This window comes from Balaenoptera acutorostrata, chromosome 12 (genome assembly GCF_949987535.1).
Source record: "Balaenoptera acutorostrata chromosome 12, mBalAcu1.1, whole genome shotgun sequence".
Lineage (NCBI taxonomy): Eukaryota > Metazoa > Chordata > Mammalia > Artiodactyla > Balaenopteridae > Balaenoptera > Balaenoptera acutorostrata.
The window spans coordinates 34,463,557-34,488,438 of NC_080075.1; the positions used below are offsets into that span (position 1 = coordinate 34,463,557).

Consider the following 24,882-nt stretch of genomic DNA (forward strand, 5'->3'; position numbering starts at 1 on the left):
TTGTAAATAGGAAAAAGATTTGGAACAATTAAAAAAACACACAAATAATTGAAATTTCTCATGTGTCACTCCATATAACTTTTTCTTTGTGTTTTTAGGGTTGTAGGAAATGTTATCTCAAATATTTCTTTTTTTTTAAAGATTTTTAACCACATGTTCTGATTAATTTACTTACAGAACTGAGATTCTTTTTTTTTTTTTTTAAATTATTTATTTATTTATGGCTGTGTTGGGTCTTCGTTTCTGTGCGAGGGCTTTCTGTAGTTTCTGTGGGCTTTCAAGTGGGGGCCACTCTTCATCGTGGCACGCGGGCCTCTCACTATCGCGGCCTCTCTTGTTGCGGAGCACAGGCTCAGCAGTTGTGGCTCACGGGCCTAGTTGCTCCGCGGCGTGTGGGATCTTCCCAGACGAGGGCTTGAACCCGTGTCCCCTGCATTGGCAGGCAGATTCTCAACCACTGCACCACCAAGGAAGCCCTATTTCTTCGTTTAAAGGAATCTTACCTATAGGATGTGCCTCTATAATTATAGTATTGACTATGTTTTATGGCAAGTGTATAGTTGGTGTGTATAACTTAATTGCAGAATTGTTTATAATTACAAAGAGTTAGAAAAACCTCAATAAATAGGTAAATGGCTAGGTAAAATATGAGAAATCTATTATGGACTATTTTTATTATGCAACCTTCAGTAGACTGGGGTAGACGGGTTGTACTGACATAGAAAGACCTCCAGCATCTTAAGAGAAAAAACTACAGAGCAATATATATGTTATCATATTTATGTTTTAAAAGAACCAAAACCTCTAAAACCATGTACATCTGAGTTCATACAGGTAGAAAAATTCATAGCCGAAGGATTGGGACAGTGTATGTGGGATTAATGGTGGTTATCTCCTGTGTGGAGGTAGAAAAAGGAGATTTTTCACAGTTCTTTCTGTAGGATTTGTGTAATTTGAATCTTTAACAATGATAATTTGTAACTTGGGCTATAAGAAAAAATTTTTAAATGAAACTTAAGTAGCGTTGTAGATGGATTCTGTTTCAGAAGATATAAAATTTAGAGAAGGAATTTGAACACTTAAAAATTCCAATGTCTAGGGTTTCATCAGAATATTGAAGTTGTCAAGTGAAAAAATATGTAAAAGCAAAATTTCTTCTTGAAACGAATATAATATTGCAAGTCAACTATACCTCAAAAAAAGTAAAATTTTTTATTCGTAAGAACATAAATTCAACCAGACATAGGAACTTTAATAATTTGATTGGTCAGCTAAATTGCATTCAGTTTTCATTTCAATAAGGTTTAATAGTCTTTGCCTACAGCTAGATTGCTTTTAACCAGGTGTGTCAAGTCTGTGATCTACGTCATGTCTGAATATCTTGTTAAGCAAGGTGTTCATAAATGCTTTTATGTAATTGAATTTAAGTTGCCGTTTTCTGAGAGTGATGCCTGTAGGTGCAAGTCCTTGCTTCAGTTAGGGAGATATTTATTCCAAGTGTATTACATTATTAAGAAAATTTGCACTTTGGAAGCACAAGCTGATGTGGGATTAGAAAATCTCCTGTGCTCCATACAACTACTGTTTGTGTTATTGGAGCAATTACTGAAGAGTGGTGGAGAGTTGATTTTTAGTCTTTTGTAGTTACTTTAAGCAGAACTATTTATTGCGAGGTTTGGTGAGACAAATCAAAGACCTGAAATAGGGATTGCTACCCTAATAAGCACAATTTTGAGTTATGAATACCTACCCGGTAAACATGCCCTGCATGCCTGATTGGCAAATTATTTGCTGTTATATTTTCCCAGCTACCCCAAGATTACAGATAACCCACTAATCTGTACAAGTGGGCCAGCTGTGCTCTCAAGGGGCTGGTCTGTAAAACTGACAGATTTAACCTCTTTATCTTTCATTTTCCTAACCAGGGATAACTTTCTTCTCCCAGCTCTGTTACTTTGATCTTAGAAAATCTCTCTACATGTGTCATCCTTTTATTCCTTTTAGTTCCTGCCTAGTTATGCAAGGAGAAATATTGCTCCTACTTCTTCTTCCTCAATTCCTCCCCTTCCCTTTTTCTTTGTTCCCATAGTGAACCAAAATAAATGACAGTAATGATTATTGGTAACAGTAGTGCTTCCTCTGTCAAGGAGAAGGCAGGTTTTGAATTGGAATTGATATATGGTATTTCATCGAATCTAAGATGCCACTTATTGGGAAATGTACCATTTATATATGGACCACAAAGAAAGAAAATATGACTGTCTTAAAACCAATGCTGTCAATATCTGAAGTGCTAGAAAGTATTGTGAGGATGCTTTCAGAATATCACAGGCTAAGTAATCTGTTTGTCTTTACCTTAAAGCAGTGATGAATCTTAGCATCACTAATAGGGAGTCACCAGCCAATATAAAAAACATACATACTTGTGAATAATTCTTGTCCCTCAGTTTTAACCTAAATCAGTCAAGCCTTTAAATTTCTCTTGCAGTTGGCGGGAAATACAAGGAATAGAGGAACTGGTTAGACCACACAATGTGGAATCAATTAGGCATAGCCAGAGGTGAGAAATTCAACAAGAAAATTGCTCCTGGCTTATCAGTAAGTCAGTGTCTTGGAGGAAAACAGGGCATTAGGGGAGACCATTCTGGATTCAAAGAGACTTATGAGACATAACAATCAAATGTGGGCTGTGATCCTTTATTATATTCTAGAATAAACAAATCAGCTGTAAAAGACATTTATTTTTGTTAATAGGGAAAATGTGAATATGAACATTGTATTAGATGAACTAGAGCATTATCTTAGGTGTGATAATAATATGGTTTTGTAGAAAAATGTCCTCATTTTATATGTTACTTTGCTTTTATTAATTCTTAATGATATACTCTGAAAATAATAAGGCCCTTCACCAGGTTTCTAGCTTTAATTTGCTAATACAATGTACACAGAACAAATCATGTAACTGTCAGAACAAAGAATTGAGGCCCAGAGGAGTACAGTCTGTAGAGGTATTAAAAAGTACCAAATGCATAGCATATAGCAATCTCTATAGCAGTCAAAGAAGAATCCTCAAAAACCATAGAATATCAAGCTGGAGGGGACTGCAGGTGTCCTCAGATGTCAGAGCGAGGAAATATTTGGCCCTTGTGCTGTGACTCCCCATGTAATAGAAGTTGCTAATCAGTCATGGCTTTCCTTCCTGTATGAGAGACAGGGTCACTGAATCCTTTTCAGAGGTGCTCTCTAGAGCCAATACCAATTAAAAACCTGTTGGCACTTATTGTGAAACTTATTTTACCATCTCTCAGTCAAGCCCATTCGTTTTGCAGAAGGGGAAGCTGAGGCTGGGTGGTATAGTGGAAAGCTTCGGGGACACGAGTTAAAGAATTTGCAGGATTTCTTCAGCATGAGAAACTTTTATGAGCTAACAAATGTTTAGTGTGAATTTTATTAGTTTATCAAATAGTTAAAATTTAAGTTTGTTTGAAGATGGATACTGGTTTAGAGAATACCTCTTTCCCTATAAAATTGTACTCAGGATCTCAAGTTTCACACAGTAAGCCAATGTAAATCAGGGAGATTGAAGTTAGAAATAATATCAAAGTTGAAGGCTGTTGTTGAATTACATGTATTGAAGATAGTGAATTTAATATTGCATCACTCTGAATTTTCTTGTAAAAATGTGTTGAGTCTATAACTTGTCTTAAAAACAGTTGTTTTTTGTCATTAGCATTTAAATTGTTTTAAAAAAATTGGTATTTGATTATTATATTTAATCTTTAATTCTCTGAATGTATTACTTTTACCATCAGAATTACTTTTTTTTTTTTGGCTGTGACGCAAGGCTTGTGGGATCTTAGTTCCTCAACCAGGGATTGAACCTGCGCCCTCGGCAGTGAAAGCACAGAGTCCTAACCACTGGATCACCAGGGAATTCCAGAATTACATTTCTTTAAATGAACAAACCAAACCAAAAAAAACCAAGAATGTAGAAACAGAGAACAGAGTATGCAGGGTATATAGAAGTAGAAATATAATGTTATATACATGAAACATATAGTGTTCAAGCCAATATTACTTCAATTAAAAAAAACTCAATAAAAAGGAATTACATTTCTTAAAAAAAAGGGAGAAATGATTTAGTAGTGAATTTTTCTGGATGTGCTGCATTATTGGGATGTGGACTTCGTCTTCAAGGCTTTCCAGAGCCCTCAGCCTGCAAAGAATTTTTGACAGTGTAATATGTTGTATTAGTTAATGATTTTCAGATGAATTAGATTGTATCCTCCTTTAGCAGATTATTTAGCTGATGCTAATCACAGTGATGGAGAGTAGACTAGTTGAGAATCAGTGTTCTTTTAGCACATTGTTTTTTCCTTTTTTCTTTTTGGCCACGTCGCGCGGCATACGGGATCTTAGTTCCCTTACCAGGGATTGAACCCATGCCCCCTGCAGTGGAAGTGCAGAGTCTTAACCACTGGACCACCAGGGAAGTTCCTCTTTTAGTGCATTTATATTAAAGTTTTATTTTGGGGAAATATTTATATTCTGTGTATTGTCCATTAATGAGCTAATAGAATACTTATTTGGGGCTGATAGTTTTCTGTGTGCATTTAATCTTTATCAAAGGTCAGTGACCCATGGGGGGAAAAGGGTAGAACACATAAAAGTTTGATTTATAGTTGGGTTATTGGTTTAGTTTTTTCATATTACAGATACTTTATTAAGGACCAGCAATAACAACAAATCCCCCAGACCTCATGCAGTGTTGTGGTGCAGTGAAAGTGAGATGCTTGTACAGTGCATGATAACTTAATAGATCTTTACAATTATAATTTTTAAAAATATGAATGAACATAGGATTTCTATAAGTCTGGCCTTGTACTACCTTTTTTGGGAAAGTTCAAACTGTTGTTTCAGGTTGTTTTGGATTTTAGTTTTAAAATGTGATTTCCTTTTTTTTTGAAAGGTATGACTGAGAAAATTGCACCGTACTCATCATGGTGATCAGCATACACATTACGGTGGCTTTTTTGTCAAATATTAACTGTGATATTTTTGTATGCTGAAATACTTTGATAAGACCAAATTCTTTATAGAAATAAAGATACCTTTTCAAATGAAATGAAAACTGGTCATTCCAGAGTTCTGCCCCACAGAATTAATCCCCTTAAGAATCAGTGGCATTATAGTGTAAGATAGTTAAGAAAAAAGAAAGTTCTTTCATAAATAAGCAACTTGAGTTTATATTTCTTTATATTTTGATTTTCATTTTTTATACATTTTAGCTATATCCAGCCTGGCCAAAGCACAATCATGGAAGACCTCAGACAATTTCCATGCTGCTATTCCTGAAATGTGGATTTCCTTTACCTGTGTTCTACTGCCTCTTTGCTCTTCTGGATCAGTTCTTGTTGTACAAGTCTCTTTATTTATAGTTTTGCTTTTCCAAATGATTGCCCCTTTCCTATGAATTCTCAAGAGTTGTTAACCTGTATTATGGTTATTTGTCCCTTACTAATCTGGTGAACAAGTGAGAAACCATTTGTCCTACGATGATTATACATATTTTTCGCCCATTTTTCTCTGTGATTAAATTATTTAGATTGTGAGTATTCTTCACATCATTGCTATTTATAAGTTATTTATTCCTAAAATGTATTGATAGCATGGTCGTTGAAAGTATGAAAAATTATTTCATCTGTATAGTTTTGGAGGGTCCATATATTGCTTAAAATACTTAGTTCAGAAAATGTTTTCCTTTAAAAATAATGCTCAGTATATACGCCATAAACCCCAAATTTGTTGGTTAGTTTTGAAGCATTAAATTTTAGTTGTTAAAATGTCAGTGATGGAAGGTAAGTGAACAGTCTTATAAACTTCTTTGAAAAAACTAAACATTTATTTTGACTTACTTGCTTCAGTCTTTTATACTCGCAAGAAATTTCGCTTTGAAAAAGTTTCACTGCCTTTGAATAATTTGAAGTGAAGATTCTTTCTTTTTTAAAGATGGACTGTAGCTTCACATTTTTGCACATCTTAGACATTATTATGAAAATTAAGATTTTTGTCATAGTTATGCCAATGTTGATTCTCTAGTTAGAATTTTCTATTAAATATTTGTTTATTTGCAGGTATATTTGCTTACTTAAACTACCATGTTCCTCGCACGAGACGAGAAATTTTGGAGACCCTAATCAAAGGCCTTCAGAGACTGGAGTACAGAGGATATGATTCTGCTGGTATTTCCTTTAAAAAAATATTATGGGTGTTGCATGGTTCTTGAATAAATAGAAAGGGTTTTTTGTTTGTTTTAGGTTACTAGATTCTTTATAATGTTCATTTTGTTGTTTCTGGTAAATCTAAAATCTGAAGAATTTTTGTCTTTTATCATGTTTAAAGGGTTTGTTCATGCAATTTCAGCAGCATTAGCATTTATGTAGAATATTGCTTCTTACGGGTATCTCCTTTTGCTAAGAATGTTGTTATAAAAACAAATCACATGGGGCATTTTCATTATAAAACAGAGTTCTTAAGGCCTTACTCTGTACATTTTTTTTTCTTTCCTGTAACTTTTAGTTTCTTTTTCTCCGTGGATTCCATGCTTTTGGCATGTGAACTTGCCCAAGATTCTTCTATCTTAGATAAACAAAAAAGCAGATAAAAATAACTTTCTGTCAACTTTATGTTCTACTCCAGCTTCTTCCCTTAACTGTATCAGGGGTCCCCAAGACCATCCCCAGTTTCAGTGATTCCCTAGGAGGACTCAGCATATAGTTGTACTCATGGCTATGGTTTATTACAACAAAAGAATACAAAGCAAAATCAGCAAAGGGAAAAGGTGCATGGGGTGAAGTCTGGAGGAGAGCAGACATAAGCTTCAGGATTCTCTCCCTGTGCAGTCATGCAGGATATGCTTAATTCCCCCAGTGAGTTGGACAAAATGTGTGAAATGTTGTATACCAGGGAATCTCATTAGTAACTCAGTGCCCAAGACTGTCACTGGGGGCTGGTCATGTAGATACCCTCTGCTTAACATGTGCCAAAATTCCAGGCTCCTAGAAGGGAAGCAGACATTCAGCATAAGCCACATTGTTTGCACCAACAGTGTAGGTGCAGTAAACCATACTTAATCAGTTACTCTGGTGGGAACCCTCCTGAAATCCAAGTTCACAGATGCCAGCCAATGGCCAACTTTGCAAGCAGGCCTTTCTAAGACAGCAGTCTTGGGCCTGCCATATTAACTCTTTTCTGTACACTCAACATTCCTGGTTGTAACGGACATTTATCTTCCATGACTCTTCCTCAGTTAATGGAAAGTCAATTCCTCAACTCCTTTGTTTTTAAAATTCTCTTTCCTCAGCTTGTCTGACAGCACATCTTCTCATTCTCTTCCTAACACGCTGATTATTTTCTGTCTGCTTTGGGAGCTTCTTTTCTCCCACCTATTATTTATATTAATGTTCTTCAAGGTACTTTCATAGGCCCACTTTTCTTATTTTGTATTTTCGTGGGTGAGCTCTGACTTCATCAGCCTCCTGTATGTTTTTGTTTTTGTTTTTTTTAATTTTTATTTTGGCCGCGTTGGGTCTTTGTTGAGGAGTGTGGGCTCTTTGTTGCGGGCTTCTCTCTAGTTGCGGTGCATGGGTTTAGTTGCCCCGTGGCATGTGGGATATTAGTTCCCCGACCAGGGGTTGGAGCCACGTCCCCTGCATTGGAAGGCAGATTCTTAACCACTGGACCACCAGGGAAGTCCCAACCTCCTGTAGGGTTGTGACCTACAATCCAGATGTATTTCCCGTGCTGCACACCTGTATTTCCAGCTGCCTCCTAGAAATTTCTCCCTGGATAAACCACGATATTACAGACTTTGCATGTGCAGAATTGAACTGCATACACTCCATTTCTCACCCCACTCTTCACTCTGTTCTTTCTGTGTTCTTTTATCAACAGTCAGTCATTCAGCAAGTCCTTTGAGCCTGGGAGGTGTCCCAGACGTCTCCTGCTTTCTCACGTTACCTGCAGTCAGTTCTGCTTCTCAGTATCACCCATCTCTTCATGACCGTTGTGTAGCTCAGGCCTTCCTCATTTTTGCTTTGCTGTAGGTGTAACTTCTGACAGCAGGTTTCTTCTTCCTGTTTCTCTCCTCCAACCTTTATACTGTTTCCAAAGGGAGTTTTCTGAACTCTTTCGCCATGTAATTTCTCTGCTTGAAACTACTCAGTGCTTTTCCAGTACCTTCAGAGTAACTTTTTCAAATTCCGTAGGAACTTTAGTAGAATCTTGAGAGATGTGTTCCCTGACATTCCCTCCTTACCCTGCTTCTGCAGCGGGTGCCCGTCTTCTTCGTTTCTCCATTGTACTTCAGTTGCAACCTGTAGTACTTTTATTATAACCACATAACTCTTATTATATTAAAACCACACTGTATTGTAATTATTTTTTTCCTTGTCTGTCTTCTCAATAGACTATTGAGAAATTTAAGAACAGGAACTGAGTTTTCTTCATTTTTGTCTCTAGCAGCTACCATGGTTGTTGACATATAATAGGTTTTCAGTAAATTTTGAATTGATAAGTAAGTGAACTAATTAGATGAAAAAAAATATTTTTTCCTTAGAAGTTTTGCCTTACAGTGATAATCTAAGTAGTAGTCAGTTTCTAAATCTTGCTTTTCTACCTCTCGGTGATTTAGGTGTGGGGATTGATGGAGGCAATGACAAAGACTGGGAAGCCAATGCCTGCAAAATCCAGCTCATTAAGAAGAAAGGAAAAGTTAAGGCGCTGGATGAAGAAGTTCACAGTAATGTACTTAGTTTGGATTTTGAACCCCCCTCCTCTTTTCTTCCTTCTCCCTTCCCTACCAAATTACTTTTCCTCCCATATTTTGGGGCCCATTTTGAGAATAGTGATTCTTAAAGTTGAAGGGAGGGAAGAAAAGTAGTTCTGATACTATCTGTACTGGTTTTAATATCCCTTAGTTTCAAAAAATGATATTAACTAGGGAAGGAACTTAATTATGTACATTGTGTTCAGAGCAAGCTTAATATCCTAAAATGAAGTAGCCATCATTCCTGAGGAAGGGCCTTTCATAAGACAAAAGGTATTTTCAGTGGTGCCCTTATCCATGTGTCGTCACTTGGTGGTTGTCTTCACTTTGGACTAAACGCTGAGTTTGGATGTGTAGTCAGTCTGGATGTTGCACCTTTTAGTAGGTCTGATACAATCAGGTATCATATTTTTCCCTCATGATTTTCTTACTTCCCTGGCATAAAGTAGTTGCCAGAGGTACATGTTCCATTAAAGAGGGTATACTTTATAGTATTTAGTTCATTACATTACGTTTATACATTTTATTTTTTCACAGGGAACTTGAAAACAAAAACTTTGAAGTAGATTGATTGAAAAAACATTTTAAAAAATCCTCTAAAAAACCAGGAAACAGTAGGTTTTTTATATACCTGCTCAAATGGATGCCATCGTTATCATTGTAAAGAAGTGCAGGTGGAAGAGGAGAACGATGGATTTAGTCATTTTTAATTTTCACATAAGCCAGACATTTAGCTTTGTGGTACAATTGATGCTTGAACAACACGTGTTTGAACTGCTCCTGTCCACTTATATGCGAATTTTTTTTCAATAGTAAATACTACATTATTACACCATCCACAGTCGGTTAAATCCATGGAGGTGGAACCTTGGACACAGAGGGCTGACTATAAGTTATGCTCGGATTTTCGACTGCTTGGTGGTCAGCACCCCTAACCCCCCGTGTTGTTCAAGGGTCAACTGTACTTGCTTAACAAATTAAATCGGTACTTATTTTTTATGTATTGTGGGTAAGATTAGCTTGGGATAAAGCAGACACCCAAAAAACTACACTTCAAAAACTGTGGTTATAAATATTTGGTCTAATGTGTGTACTGCATCCTGTTTACCAGGCTGATTATAGTAGGTTCTACAGGAGAGAACAAACAAGATTGGTTTAAGATTCAGGGGAGAGCTAGTTCCCACAAGTTAGGAAGACTTGGGATACGTAAGGAATGGCTGCTGATTATATTTGGGCAGTGAAGGTGAGAAGGGAGGACCTTCTGAGTAGACTAGCTTGGAAAAAGATAAGAATAGGAAAGGCAAGTTTGATGGAATGGTAGGTAGTCCTTTTAATCTACTTTGTTGGTAGATGAGTGGGAGGCTAGAAAGGCAGATTGTGACCAGAATCACCATCTTTGAATGTCAACATATTGAAACATGCCTCCTCCTGCAGGAAAGTGACCCCTTTCCTGGAATGGGTCACTTGCAGACAGTGCTGGTCAGTTTGTAACTCACGTGATGAATCACTTGGAAGAGCAATCTGGCAATGTCTAAATGGGAGATGCCTATACCTTGTGGCCAAGCACTTCCACTCTTGGGCAGGTACTCGAAAGAAACACTATGACAAGGAGACATGACAATAAGATGCATTGCAGCAAAGTTTAGAAGCAACCTAGAATAAGTTGTATGTGATAATGAATGACCATGTGTAGCTTTTGAAAGACATGTACTGGATCTGGTTCTGCATGTGGGGACATGCATAATTTCTGAGAACTTAATGTTGAGTGAAAAAAAGCAACCTAGAGAAGGATATGCAAAGTATTGTACCATTTAAAAAAAAAGAACACTATAATTTATGGATATAGTAGTAGCATAATAGAAATTTGAAGGCATAGGTGGGAAAGCTCTTGTGAATCCTCTGGGGAGGAAAGGGATGGAGCAGGGTAAAAAGGAGGCACCAACAGCATTTTTTTACATTTTCGGGTTTATTTATTTATTATTTATTTTTGGCCGCGTTGGGTCTTTGTTGCTGCACGTGGGCTTTCTCTAGTTGCGAGGAGCGGGGGCTACCCTTGGCCGTGGTGCGCGGGCCTCCCACTGCAGCGGCTTCTCCTGTTGCGGAGCTCGGGCTCTAGGCGCGTGGGCTTCAGTAGTTGCAGCACGCGGGCTTCAGCAGTTGTGGCTTGTGGGCTCTAGAGCACAGGCTCAGTAGTTGTGGCGCACAGGCTCAGTTGCTCCACAGCATGTGGGATCTTCCCGGACCAGGGCTCGAACCCGTGTCCCCTGCATTGGCAGGTGGATTCTCAACCACTGTGCCACCAGGGAAGCCCACATTTCAGGGTTTAAAAAAGATCTAAAGCATAAATGGTTAGACATTAACATTTGTTAAGTCGTAGTGTGGTTATTTCGATGTTTGTGATGTTTATTTTATTATTCCCAGCAAGTTTTAGTGTTTAACCTCTTAAGACAAAAGGGAAGGAAGACATCTCAGAGAAGACCTTTAGATTGCTTTTTGGTAGCTCCTGACTTTGATAATACTTGCTAACATTTATTGATTGCTTTCTGTGTCCCAGGCACTCTACTAAGTGCCTTCTGTATAGTCCTCATCATAACCCATGAAGTAGGTGAAATTATCATCCTCATTTTGCAGATGAGAAAATTGAAGCTCAGAGGAGCAGGTACTGACATTAGATGGTGTCAGCAGTAAAAGCAGTGAAGTTTGGGGGCAGAGGAAAGGCAGAAGAGGACTGCTGTTCTAGGGCATGACAACAAGGAGAGATTTTCTAATATTTTATGTCTTAAAGATGTAAAGCACAAATGGTTATATGTTAACATTTGTTATCTGGGTGTAGGTATTTGAGTGTTTCATTATTACCAGCAAATTAAATATGTTTGAACTATTAAAAAAAAAAAAAAGAAAGATGACATCTGAGAATAGGTACACAGAGGGCAAGGAACCTTGGGAGTAATAAGGGTGGGGGGAAGACAGAAGATGCAAGAAAGGAAATTATTGAGGCGTTACAGCTCAGAAAGTCAAGGCATAGGTAGGGAGTTAGCCTTTATAAGAGTTAAAGGGAAAAGAAAAGCTAATTAAAACAGAGTTATGAGGTGAAGGGAAAACCTGAGTAAGGTAGATTGAGGGACTATATAGGTAGGATTGAGGCTTAAAAAGGGTATAAAAAAATGTCATGAGCTGTTGGGGAATTGAATGAGTTCTCAGTTTAGTGAATAGGGAACATGGATACATGTTCCTTAAATGGCAACAGTTAAATAGATTTGATAATTACCCATGAACTTGAAATGGACTCAATTTACAGAATTTTGTGACTTTCTTCAGTGTTGCTTGGCAGCTTGCGGCGGGCGGGGGAGAGAAAACTGAGTGTAGCGTTGTCTAGACTTAAGGTTCAACAAGGGGCTTTAGAATGGAGTAACAGTGGATAGGAAGAGTCCGGATTGGAGCCCTGATTAATTTATAAAACATGCAATATTTCTTGCGGGGAATATGCGTATTGTCATAGCAATGATCTTTTTCTTACTAGTCATTAGATAATGTTCCTTTGGCAACAGTGAAATAGGTATGGTAATTACCGTGAATTTGAAATGAGTTCATTTTATAGACTCTTGTTGCTTTCTCCAATGTACTTTTTTTTGGCAGCAAGTGGGGGAACATACTGCTTTTAATTATAGTTAACCCAAACAACTAGTCAAATGTTTTCACTGCTTGCATTGCCTGTTAAGTAGTAATAAATGGAAATTCTTACTTTTCTGGAGGTCATTTATCAGGTCGCCTTAATTTTTCAGAACACAGTTAAGCCAGAAAAGAATACATTGATGATTTTATCCATTGATTGAACTACCCAACAAAAGTTTGAGTAACTGTCCTATATAGCTTAGTGCTTACGATTCAAAGATAATAAGACAAGCTGCTACCTTTGTAGATCTTAAATTCTGGCAGAAGCCAGGTAGACAACATGTCATAAATGTTATAATAGTATGGCAGAGTATACATTGTGGTTTTAGTCTTAGGTTCTGGAGTCAAGCACTCTTGGGTTCAAATCCTGTCTCTGTTTCCTATTAGTTGTGACCTAGGGCAGGTTCTGTGACCTCGTGAAGCCTCAGTTTCTTTATCTATAAAATGGGGACAGTTGTACCTAACAGTACCTAATTGTATTGTGAGGATTCAATAACAAAATGAATGTTTTATTGAGTACCTATTATATACCAGCCATTGTTCTAAGCCCTTAGGACAAAGAAAAGATAAGCAAACTCCCTGCCCAGATGGAGCTTACTGTCTAGTGAGAGGGCCAGATGACAAACAATAAATAATGTTAAGTAGTGATTAGTGCCATGAAGAAAAAGTATGGTAGAGATGACATTTGAGCAGAGATCACGTGATTGTCTGAAGAAGGGAATTCTAGGCAGAGGGAACACCAAGTGCATAGATTCAGTGTGGGTTTGGCCTGCTTATAGCTGGAAGTCAGTGGGGCTAGAGCTCAGTAAGTGAGGGAGAGAGTGGCAGGAGATGAGGCTAGAGAGGAGGCTGACGGCTAGGTCATGGAGGGTCTTCAGAATGATGGATTTTACTTTGTGTGTCGTGGGAAGCCACTGGAACATTTTGCATAGGGGACTGACGTGATCTGTTTTGAAAGGATCACTTTGGTTATATTGTACAGAAGACTGGACACAGGGCGACCAGTTAGGATTCTGTTTAGTAGTCCATGTAGAGATGATGGCGGCTTAGGCCACAGTGATAGGGATGGAGTGGGGAGATGTCTATAGTACCTTGCACAGAGTAAGTTCTCCATAAATGTTAGCTGTTGTTATTTGTAAAAGGTGCATTGAAAGCTTCGAGGAGTGATTGGAGAGGGTTGGGAGAGAAGGATGGAAAGGTAGGTGGGGACCAGATGGTGAAGGGCCTTTGTATACCATGAAAAGGTGTTTCGGGCTTTATCTTGTGAGAAAATGGTTCTCTGGTTTTATGTTAGAATTTGAGAATCTTTTTTTAAATCCATGTGACCAGGTTTAGGATGATTCATATGGGTAGCTATGGATGCAAACCACATTTTAAGCAACTGGAAGTCTATTTAAGGATTTTAGGCGTTGTTTCTTAATCAGATTTGTATTTTAGGATGACCTCTGTTTAGCCAGGATAAAATCTACAAAGACTATGTACTAAAATGCGTGGACTTTCCTGTTCACACTTCTGAGCATTTTACTCTTAATTTAGACCTAATTCTGATAAGGTTTGTTATCTGGTTTCTTAGCCAAATGAAATTTCTATTTAGGAAATTAGAAGGAGACATTACTGGTAGATGCTATACTAGAACTGTCTTTTTTTTTTTTTTCTTTTCCCTGGAGGAAGTGAGAAGAGAGAGTTCATAAGGAGAAGGAATTAGAATAGCTGCGTTGCAAGACAGAGGAGCATCAGCCCATAACCTCATACTTTCATAGTGCTGCTTTGTTTTCAAGGACTATTTTTGATTATGGAAGCTCTTCATAATTGCAGTTTATGGTGTGAGATACGGTTACATTCACTGGGGACCAAAGAAATTGCAGTCATAATGTTGTGTGGCATTGAGAAAATGAATTTTTTTTACATGTCTAATTAAAATGATACTGATTTTTTTCAAGGGAAGGATTAAATACAGATTTTTAAAAATCACCTTAACTCTTTTTGACCATAAGTTTGAAAATTTTCAAGCCTCCAGAAAAGTTGAAAGAATAGTACATTAATCATCCATATACTTAATCTAGTTTTACCAGTTGTTAGCATTTTGTCACATTTGCTTTGTCTCTTTGTATACATTATTTTGGTTGTTATTGGAACCATTTGCCCTAAATATTTCAGCTGCATTAACTCCTGTTAAGTCTTTTAATTACTGTTTTGAATATGCCTGATCTTCAGTTTCAATAATTATATATTCCAGGTGAGCAGAACTGTAATAATTACATTTAACTTTAGCTTATACCATTATCTCTACAGCATGATTTAATATTGAAATTTTTTATTTTATCTTCTTCAGAACAACAAGATATGGATTTGGATATAGAATTTGATGTACACCTTGGAATAGCTCATACCCGTTGGGCAACACATGGCGAACCCAATCCTGTCAATAGCCATCCCCAGCGCTCTGATAAAAATAATGGTATGGACAGACTGTACATGCTCTGGAGTGTTTGTAGAGGGCCAATAATAGGAGAAGAATGAAAACTCTGTTTTCATTATTTTAATATGGAAAATTTCAAGCATATTCAGATGTAGAGAGTATACAGAACCTGATATATCCATCACCCAGCTTTAACATTTATCAATACATAATCAGTTATATTTTTCTGTACCCCTCCCAGATTATTTTGGAAGCCAATAGATATCATATAGATAGATATTATCACAGATAACTAGATATCATAGCATTTAATAATAATTATGTAAGTGTGTATCTCTAAAAGGTAAGGACTTAGTAGATTGATTTATCTCCTAAGTCTCCTAAGAGACTTTTCCTTTTCTCTCCTTTCTTCCTTGCAGTTTACTCTATTGTTTGTCCTGTAGAGTTTCCTACAGTCTAGATCTTGCTAATGGCATGCATCCTGTGGTGTCATTTAACATGATTCTCTGTCCCTTCTATTTGTTATAAATTGGTATGGTATTTGTACCTGTAATGTTTGGATGTTTTTCTTTTTGTGTTAGGTCATTGATAATCATTGCCAATATTAATTATTTCTTTAGGGGTTATAAAATGGTGATAGTCTAATACAATCTTTCCTTTGTCATTTATTATCTAAAATACTTCTATAAAGAGAAACGTCTCCATATTAACCACTTGATTACCCTGATGTATAGATTGTATAGGAAAGGCAGGATAAATGTTTGATTTTTTTTCCCCTTTATTTACCATTTTTCAAATGAAGTGGTTCTAATGTTCTAAGGTGAACAGAGTTCCTTTTTATTATTACTGTATTATTATAAATTCATGGATTTAAAATATTTCATTTGTTTCAAAACACTGAAGTAATTATCTATATTGATGCACAAAACTTCCCATCTTTAGTCATTGGGAGCTTATTCAGGTTGACTCCTGAGTCCTTTTCATGTGACCCAAGTAGGCTCAGTAGTCTTTGTTATTTTCTGGTAGTTCAAGATGTTACAGGTTTATCTAATCCTGCCCCAAACCTGGAATCAGCCATTTCTCTAAGGAGTCCTAGTTCCTTTTAGTAGAAACGATAATTAAAGACTATAAACCTGGGTGCCATGGTGGCTGCGACATGGGGGGCCCGGAACAGATGCTGGAAGTAGCGGTGGGTACCACAGAGCCAAGGCCTGAGGGGGTGGGCGTGGTGGCCACCGAAACACAACACCCTCTGTTCCCTCCTCTTGTGGAGCCTCGTTGCTCCCCTCCATCAGCTGCCGTGAGCCAGTGCCTCCGCCCCAGGAAAAGAAGGAGTGGCGATGAAGAAGACCACCATCTTCCCCGCCAGACCAAAAGGAATAGTAGAAAGCCTGTCTTTCACGATTGCTGGGACACAGAGTCTTCAAGCAGTGATAGGGGTGGAAGCAGCAGCAGCAGCAGCAGCATTAATAGCCAGGGCCGGTGGGCCAGGAAGTGGCTTAAAGCACCTCGTCGCCGGGTCCAGCGCCAGCACCCCCCGCCCATGCCAGGCGGTCTGCATTTGTGCCAAGGCCCTTGCTTGCACATCAGCCAGATCCTGAAGGAGGCCCACTTTCATAGCCGACAGCACCAAGGACGGCCTCCCACATGATGTGCTGGCAGTTTCTTGCCTTCTGTGAAGGGACAGTGCTGTGCAGATTTGATATTTCAACTTAACAGTGTTTTAAAAAGTTGCACAAAAAAATGCCTGTTGGCTTTTCAGTCGATATTTGAAATAACAGGTTAACAGGCAGTTGTTTACTTCTGGTTTTGCTGCACTATTGTGATTAAAAAGGGGTTTTGAAGCTGTTTTTTTTAGGATTCTTTTGAGGGTGGGTATCAAATCTGCATCAAGGTAACCGTAGGAGGATATCTCATCTGCATGTTGAATCCATAGTTTGTCCAATTCAGATTGATTTCTAGATCTGTCAATTAGAAATTCTACTTTACGTAAAAAGGCCTTTTAAAAATGCAGAATCTTCAATTTTTAAAATTCAATAAACTAGAGAAGAGTATCTAGTTTCCATGAAAAAAACCGAAGTTTTTTTCCAAAATATAGAATGCTTGATTCAGTTTTGCCCTGAAATTAATTGCCATACCACCTCTTAGTATGTAGATGTCCTGTTGAAAGTACTTGCTCCTTTGTGCCAGGAGAACAATCAGATCCAAGTTACACTGTGTAAGTAAGCATCCTCCCTGATAACTGTCTTCTCTCTTTGTTATATATTTATATTTCCAGAGAGGTCTTTCAGACTCTTGGATGCTCAGATAACTTGTTACCATTACTCCTCCAAAGCCTACATCTCAGACTTAGAAAACATTGCTCAGTTATGAGTCAAGAAACATGTGATGACTTTTTGTCTTACAAACTTTTCCAGCAGTAGCTTACGTGATCTCATTGATAACTCCACCTCGTAGTGTCGAGAATTAAGGAGCAGGTGAAGGCTGACAAAGTGTAAGCTCTCTGAACTGATGTCTGAAGTAACAAGTATTTTGAAACTGTTGGAGAAGGATTTACTTTATGCTTAAAGTAACCCCCAACAGTAAGTAGGGGGCCACATTCCACCACTGAAACTGGAAAGACTGGTGTGGCTTAGAAATACATCAGCAGAGGCACCTCTAGAAGAAACAGCACAGTAGTATTTATTTAGAGATGGATTGTTCCCGTGTTATTTAGTCATGCTAGAGAGCCACCCAAGTTTGAATAACGAAGGCATAGATGAGTCTTCTGCCGCAGTGGCAAGCTGTGTGAACACGGAGCAAGGATGCATCAGGTCATCTTCTTGGGAGAGTGCGGGGAGGGACAACTTGCCATTCTATGTGGAGGAAAGTGCCTTAGAGTCTACTGCCTGCTCTCACCCTCCACTTCACTGGGAGTCCGCACAGCGCACACAGCAGGTCTGAGGAGCATGGATAGCTCTAGAAAGAACTTTCCTCTTTGTCAAGATTAGAAAAGGACACGGGACAGGATGAGATTTTCTTATGTGACAGAGCTAAAATTTGAAGATGAGGCCTATAGGAAGAGGGCAAACATATGTACCTCCTTTCCATGGTTTGTTCCTCTAAATGGGTAGAGTTGAAAGGTCAGTTACTTGAAGTAGAAATGTAGAGTTGTGAGGGAAAGTTTCAGCATAGGCCCATGCTTACGGAGGGGATGGTTTGTCCAAGAATTTTTTTTTTTACTACCATCTCCCAAGTTCTAAAACCAGATGTTTGATGAGGATTTTGGATCATAATAGGTTTTATGGCAGGGAATATGGAAAGGATACATTGCTAATATTTTATCCAACAAAAAGGCAAACAGCAACTAAATGCTGTAAGAAGACAAGCTCTCAGGCACACATGTACACAACACAATTCAGAAATACCCAGGAGGACTCCTGCAGGCTTAATGGATGGCAGCCTGCTGAAACAAAACGTGTATTAACAAGAACATGGGGCTTCCCTGGTGGCGCAGTGGTTGAGAATCTGCCTGCCAATGCAGGGGACACGGGTTCGAGCCCTGGTCTGGGAAGATACCACATGCCGCGGAGCAACTGAGCCCGCGAGCCACAACTACTGAGCCTGCGCGTCTGGAGCCTGTGCTCCGCAACAAGAGAGGCCGCGGTAGTGAGAGGCCCGTGCACCGCGATGAAGAGTGGCCCCCGCTTGCCGCAACTAGAGAAAGCCCTCGCACAGAAACGAAGACCCAACACAGCCAAAATTAAATATAAAAATAAATAAATTAATTAAAAAAAAATAAGTTTAAAAAAAAAAAAAAAAAGAACATGTAAAACTCAAGAAAGCACGTTCCTTTTATTTCCCACCCAGCTGAAAGAAATGAAAGATGAAACCATCACTGAAACAAAACAGTTTTTTCCCAAATAAGTACAGTTATAGTGCTGGGCTAGCAATTAACTCTTTTACCCTGTTAAACACAAGAATAATCTCCATCCACTCCTGCATATTTTCTACAGCCTTGGCAGCTTCAGATACATTTCTGTTATGAGGCTACTTGATAGTAAATGGTCATCTTTTAAAACTTCTGTTAGCTCAAGCTAGTAACACCATGTACTTCTATATTGTGCTGCCAAAAAAAAAAAAAAGACTATAAACCAGGTCTTAGAAGTGCTCATTGCACCTAGGCCTTTTCAGTGGGCAGAGTTAGGAAATATATATATACCTCTGTGTATGTGCATGTATAAATTTAAAGAGAAAACACAACATAATTTTACACTAACACCTTCAATTCAAATCCAGGTCTGTAAGGTTTTTACTTAACCTCATTGATTTATGTATTTCTTTTCAGTCACACTTAAAAACTTAGTTCTTAACACCAGCAACATACTTATTTGATCTATCAGATGATACATGTACAATGGAATCATAATGTGAACACTACCATAACAGTATGTTGACTGTTTTTTATTTTTTTTTGTCCTTAGGGTATATCTCTCTAGGGATGTATAATCAAATTACTATGTTTTGGAGTCACTTGGAATAATCCTTCTGTATGTAATTGTTCTACTAGCTGGGTATAGCATTATGTTAATATATTTTATTTTGAGTTTTAGGAATTGATTTTCTTTAAAAAATAATTTTTATTTAAAACTATCTAAAATATTTGCATAGTTCTGAGGTCATACCTATAAAAAAGGCATACTAAAATAAGTCTAGCTTCTATCTTATTTCCTCTTCCTTATTCCATCTCTTCCTGTATATAAACATTTAACAAAATTTTTGAGTCTATTCTTCCATAATTTTAAAAAATAAGTGAATATATACATAAGCGTATATATGTATGTATGTGTGTATATATATCCCTTTGAGGTAAGATTTTGTAGTTTAATTCAGTAGCTACCTTTTTAGGTTTTTCATGCTTCACATAATTATTGGATTAGAATGTTAACTACTCAAACTTTTAATACTGACAAGGTCTTTATAAAAGATTTCTGAAAAACTATATGTTATATTTTGAGAATTTGGCTTTAAGGCTTTATATCAGCTATTTATGATTCTCTGTGTTCTAGCATTAAAATTTTAAGATTTATTTTTGTAGTATCATTTTGTGGTATCTTTTCTTTCTTAGAAATCTTGTGAAGTGTTTAACATTTGGTTTGTAATGAACGTGTTCAGTTCAAGCTCATTTAATGTCAGATCTTTAAGTATATTAAAAAACATTTTGATAATTTGATATAAAATTGAATTTAGTGGTAATTTCTCTCCTGATTTATGTGAACTTTAAATAAGAAATCCACATTAGTTGCCTTTACTTTACATACACTGTCAGTGGCTACAAATAATATTGTCAACTCCTGATTGCACATTCTTACGTTTTTGAAAGTTATTTAATCAAAAAAAGATGAAAACTATCCCACTGTCATCTGTATTTGATCTTGAAATGCTGCTTTAATTTTAGTTTATCTGACATTCTGGGAATTTTCTGGACCTCAGATAAGTAAATTAAACTACAGAACTGAGTAACTGTCCGTTTTTTCTCAATTCTTTAACTTAGGTTTTAAACTCATTTAGTGTAAATTGGATGAAGCCTTTCTCTTTAAACTTAGGAATGTTGTATGCATAAGAATGAATGAACAAAGAAGTGAGAATAATAGTTATTTAGTTCAACCCTTTCATTTTGCAAATGAGGAAACTGGCCCAGGGAACCTGCTTCTTTTACATGGTGGCACTGGACTGGTAGTTTAGCCACAACTGAAGTTGATGGCTCTAGACTCCAGTTTATTATATTAACCCACTATACCCACCTCTTAGCACTGTGTGCTTCTACATGTGAACTGTGCTGCTGATCTACCTGAGGGTAATCTGATGATGAAAAGTGGATAATACTTGATTACACCTAAAAGTGTAGCATGTAACAAGTTTTTTGACTTGAGAAAAATCTCTTAATAGTAATGGCAATTTATAGTGTTTATTAGACCTATAATTTTTTAGTCATCAATACTTTTATCTCTTTTAGAATTTATTGTTATTCACAATGGAATCATCACCAACTACAAAGACTTGAAAAAGTTTTTGGTAAGTAAAGTGACCTAAAAAGACTACCAGTCTTTGAAGAATACTTCTAATGAGAGCATTGAGGTTGTTTGTTGGGATGTACAGTAAATCCTATCTTGATGTGATCAAATAATTCCTAAGACAGTTACAAGGATATGGTGGTTTATTGGACTTTTCTTTGTTGACAGTAGAACTTTTTTGTTTCTTATATGAAAAGAAAATAATTATTTGGCTTGATTATAAATGACCCAAAAGCTTAAATAAAATTGGAATTTGGGGGGATGTCTTTGCATTGTGAGAGACCGTGTCATTTTTAAAAGATTCTAGGGTGTTAGAAGACTCAAGACAGATTGAATGAAGGCTCCATGCCCTAAATAGCTGTGTACTGTGTAGTAATGGTAATGATGATGACTTCATGAGTGACTTCTCAGAGCTGTCCAGTTCAGCATTCTGCAGTGATGGAAACTTTCTATACATGTATTGTCCCAATATGGTAGCCACTGTCCACATGTGGCTGTTGAGGTAGGATGAGTGAGGAACTAAATTTGAAATTTTATTTCACTTTAAATTTAAATAGCCACATATAGCTAATGGCCATTGTATTGGACAGTGAAATATCATCATTAAAGAAGGAATCATGGGCTTCCCTGGTGGCAAAGTGGTTAAGAATCCTCCTGCCAATGCAGGGGACATGGGTTCGAGCCCTGGTCTGGGAAGATCCCACATGCTGCAGAGCAGCTAAGCCTGTGCGCCACAACTACTGAGCCTGTGCTCTAGAGCCTGTGAGCCACAACTACTGAGCCCGTGTGCCACAACTACTGAAGCCCACGCGCCTAGAGCCCACGCTCCACAACAAGAGAAGCCACCGCAAGGAGAAGCCTGTGCTCCGCAACAAGAGAAGCCGCCACAATGAGAAGCCCGTACATCGCAACAAAGGGTAGCCCCCACTTGACCCAACTAAAGAAAGCCCGTGCAGCAACAACGAAGGCCCAACACAGCCAAAAATAAATAAATTTATTAAAAAAAAAAAAAGGAATAATTCATAATGGAATTAGTGGTTTGTGAATGTTATATATTTCATTATATTTTAATTATTTTAAAATGTATTTAATTCATATATGACATATATAGATTTATATAATTATAAGTATGTTTGGTCACAGAGAATACCTCACTATTTTGGGTTCACCGTAATTAGATGGTGACCTTAATTTTAAAGAGTGGATAATCAGGGTGTGGTGGTCAAAAAAAGACTAGAAGTTGGATAATGAGATTTTTGAGGAAAAATTGTGTAGAAAAGATTTAGATATTATGAATATTTCCTTGAATGGGTCAAAATTTTTTCCTTTCTAATTACAGGAAAGCAAAGGCTATGACTTTGAATCTGAAACAGACACAGAGACAATTGCCAAGCTTGTTAAGTACATGTATGACAATCGGGAAAGTCAAGATATAAGTTTTACTACCTTGGTGGAGAGAGTCATCCAACAATTGGTATTAAACCACACTTTTAAAGATAATTATTGCCAACACTAATCACAATAAACGCTTAAAAATAACTTCGATAAGTAGGAATTATGCTAATTTCTTAAGTATTTTTTGCTTTTATTTCCCATGTATATAACTATTCAACTTGAATAATTTTGAGAGACTGTTGTTTTAATGATTTTACTTCTTTCACTGTAGTTTAGTGTCATGGGAACTAAAAATAATCCAAAAGCAGTTTGTCCAAAGACTATGCATACACACACACAAACCCATACACACCACACACAAACATGTACACAGTACACACAGCTGGGGATTCATCACTTTCATGCTTCCTGCTCATTCAAGTGTTCCTCTAGTCAATAACTTAGCGAAGGGTAGCTTCGGTGAAATACACACTCTTTATTCTGGGATAATGTCTGCATGTCTCTAAGCCAGTAGTCAACTCATTTTTCCTTATGGGGACTTTTCCTTGGCCCTGTACCTCTACAGAAAATTATTTCCCAACCTGAGAGAAAAGTGGTATTGTTTTTGATCTCATCCCAGTTGTCCTAATTAAAGATTAAAGATATCAAAGATACACAAAGGTCCAAATACATAGTGACTTCCACCCCCGCCCCAATCCCACTCATAACTGGCTTTCGCATTTAAAAGCCCTATACTTCTCTATGAAGGTCCAACCCTTACCTCCCATCTCCACCCAAATCTTATGATGTCTGCTGCAAAAGGAGTCAGGAAGGTAGAGAAGATAGAGAACTGTTCCTTCTCTTTACTCAAGGCAGAGTAGTGTGCCTTCCCAGCCTTTTCTTGTTTCTACTCGTATAACCCAGTTTTTTCTGTTCCTTCCTTCTCCTACCTTATGTTCCTCCTTTATTCATTCTTGATTTCCTTAGGCCCTGTCCCTGAGGAGTTTGGGTTGAGGAGGCGGTATGGTGTGCATGTTAATAATTGTGATTGTGTATATTTATGTCTCCAATATCAAGGACAAAAAGAATGGAAGTTAACAGTGGTATAAAATTACTGGGCCAGAGAATGGGTTTTGGATATGGAGCTTGGGATCTTTTCTGATTCTGCCCTTCCCTTACTAATGCATAGTATGGGAGATATGATGTACCTATTGAGAAGTATTGGTAGCGTGTACAAAGGTGTCTTTTAAAATGGTCTGTTTAGGAGCTATTATCTACTGAGCCTATTTCAAGAGTGGACTTGGTTAAAAAGTGGATCGTGGATACATCAAAGCTCAGGAGTAAGTGTCTACCTAAAATTTAGACTCATTTATAAACTAGTGCAAAAGAGTAGCTGTGTGAACAAAACATTTCTGTGCTGAAGCCAGTATATTTTAGGCATTTCACATTTGATAATTGATTATAATATATATTGCTAATGCATTTTTTTTCCCTCTATAGGAAGGTGCTTTTGCACTTGTATTTAAAAGTGTTCATTTTCCTGGCCAAGCAGTAGGCACAAGGTATATATAAATTTAATAATGACTAATAATTATATGTATTTTGAAACTTTAGAATTATAAGCTTATTCCCTGTACACTGTGAATGGCCCTTCACCATAACGGCTCTGTCCTTTTTTAGAGATATCTGTGTGAGTCATCCCTTGGTATCCATGGGGGATTGGTTCCAGGAACTCCTGTGAATACCAAAATCCATGGATGTGCAAGTTCCCTATATAAAATGGTGTAGTGTTTGCGTATAACCTAGATACATACTCCTGTACACTTTAAATCATCTCTAGATTACTTATCATACCCTAATGTAATGTAAATGTTACATACATAGTTGTAAATACAACGGAAATGCTAGTGTGTAAATAGTTGCCAGTGTGTGGCAAATTCAAGTTTTGCTTTTTGGAACTTTCTGGAATTTTTTTTCCCTGAATATTTTCAGTCTGCAGTTGGTTGAATCTGCAGATGTGGAACCCACGCATATGGGAGGTCGACTGTATTTATTTTCATATGCCCTTCTTGTCTGTTGTTTTACCACTATTCCGTGTAACAGAATCCCTTAACAAAGCAAAAACATTTTGGCATTTATAATTGGCCTTTTGTTTGTAGTGGGGCACCATTGTTACTTTGTGAATTTGGATGTTGAATATTTTGTAAAATATCCATATTTTTCAGAACTATATATTCTAGACAGAGTCCTAGATAATTGTACCATTACTACTTTTGCTGGGATATTCAAGCCTAATCATGAAGTCCTTTTTAGAACAGTGTGGAACCCTAAGAGTTGGTAAGAGAGAGCTGTCTTTAAAATGAAGTCAAGGGGACTAATGTTCATATATTGTTCACACATCAAAAGAAAGGTTCCATTTTACATTAAAAAGGAGAAAGCTTTCTAATGCATCATTATAGAACAGGGGTCTGCAAACTTTTTCTGTAACAGGCCAGATAGTAAATATTTTAGGCTTTCTGGGCCATGTTGCCTCTGTG

The 24,882-nt window shown here is 37.4% G+C and overlaps 1 protein-coding gene and 1 pseudogene across 1 annotated transcript in view; both read left to right on the forward strand.

The window, feature by feature from the left end:
• The window catches only part of GFPT1 (glutamine--fructose-6-phosphate transaminase 1), a 69,038-nt gene that overhangs the window by 6,995 nt on the left and 37,161 nt on the right, over positions 1-24,882 (forward strand). Inside the window, exons 2-7 of the mRNA XM_057557943.1 lie at positions 6,135-6,242; positions 8,693-8,800; positions 14,832-14,957; positions 20,914-20,972; positions 22,311-22,445; positions 23,846-23,907. Coding sequence (XP_057413926.1) covers positions 6,135-6,242; positions 8,693-8,800; positions 14,832-14,957; positions 20,914-20,972; positions 22,311-22,445; positions 23,846-23,907 — 598 coding nt within the window. The remainder of the gene's footprint in view (positions 1-6,134; positions 6,243-8,692; positions 8,801-14,831; positions 14,958-20,913; positions 20,973-22,310; positions 22,446-23,845; positions 23,908-24,882) is intronic.
• On the forward strand, positions 14,970-18,928 carry LOC130709364 (protein FAM104A-like; annotated as a pseudogene).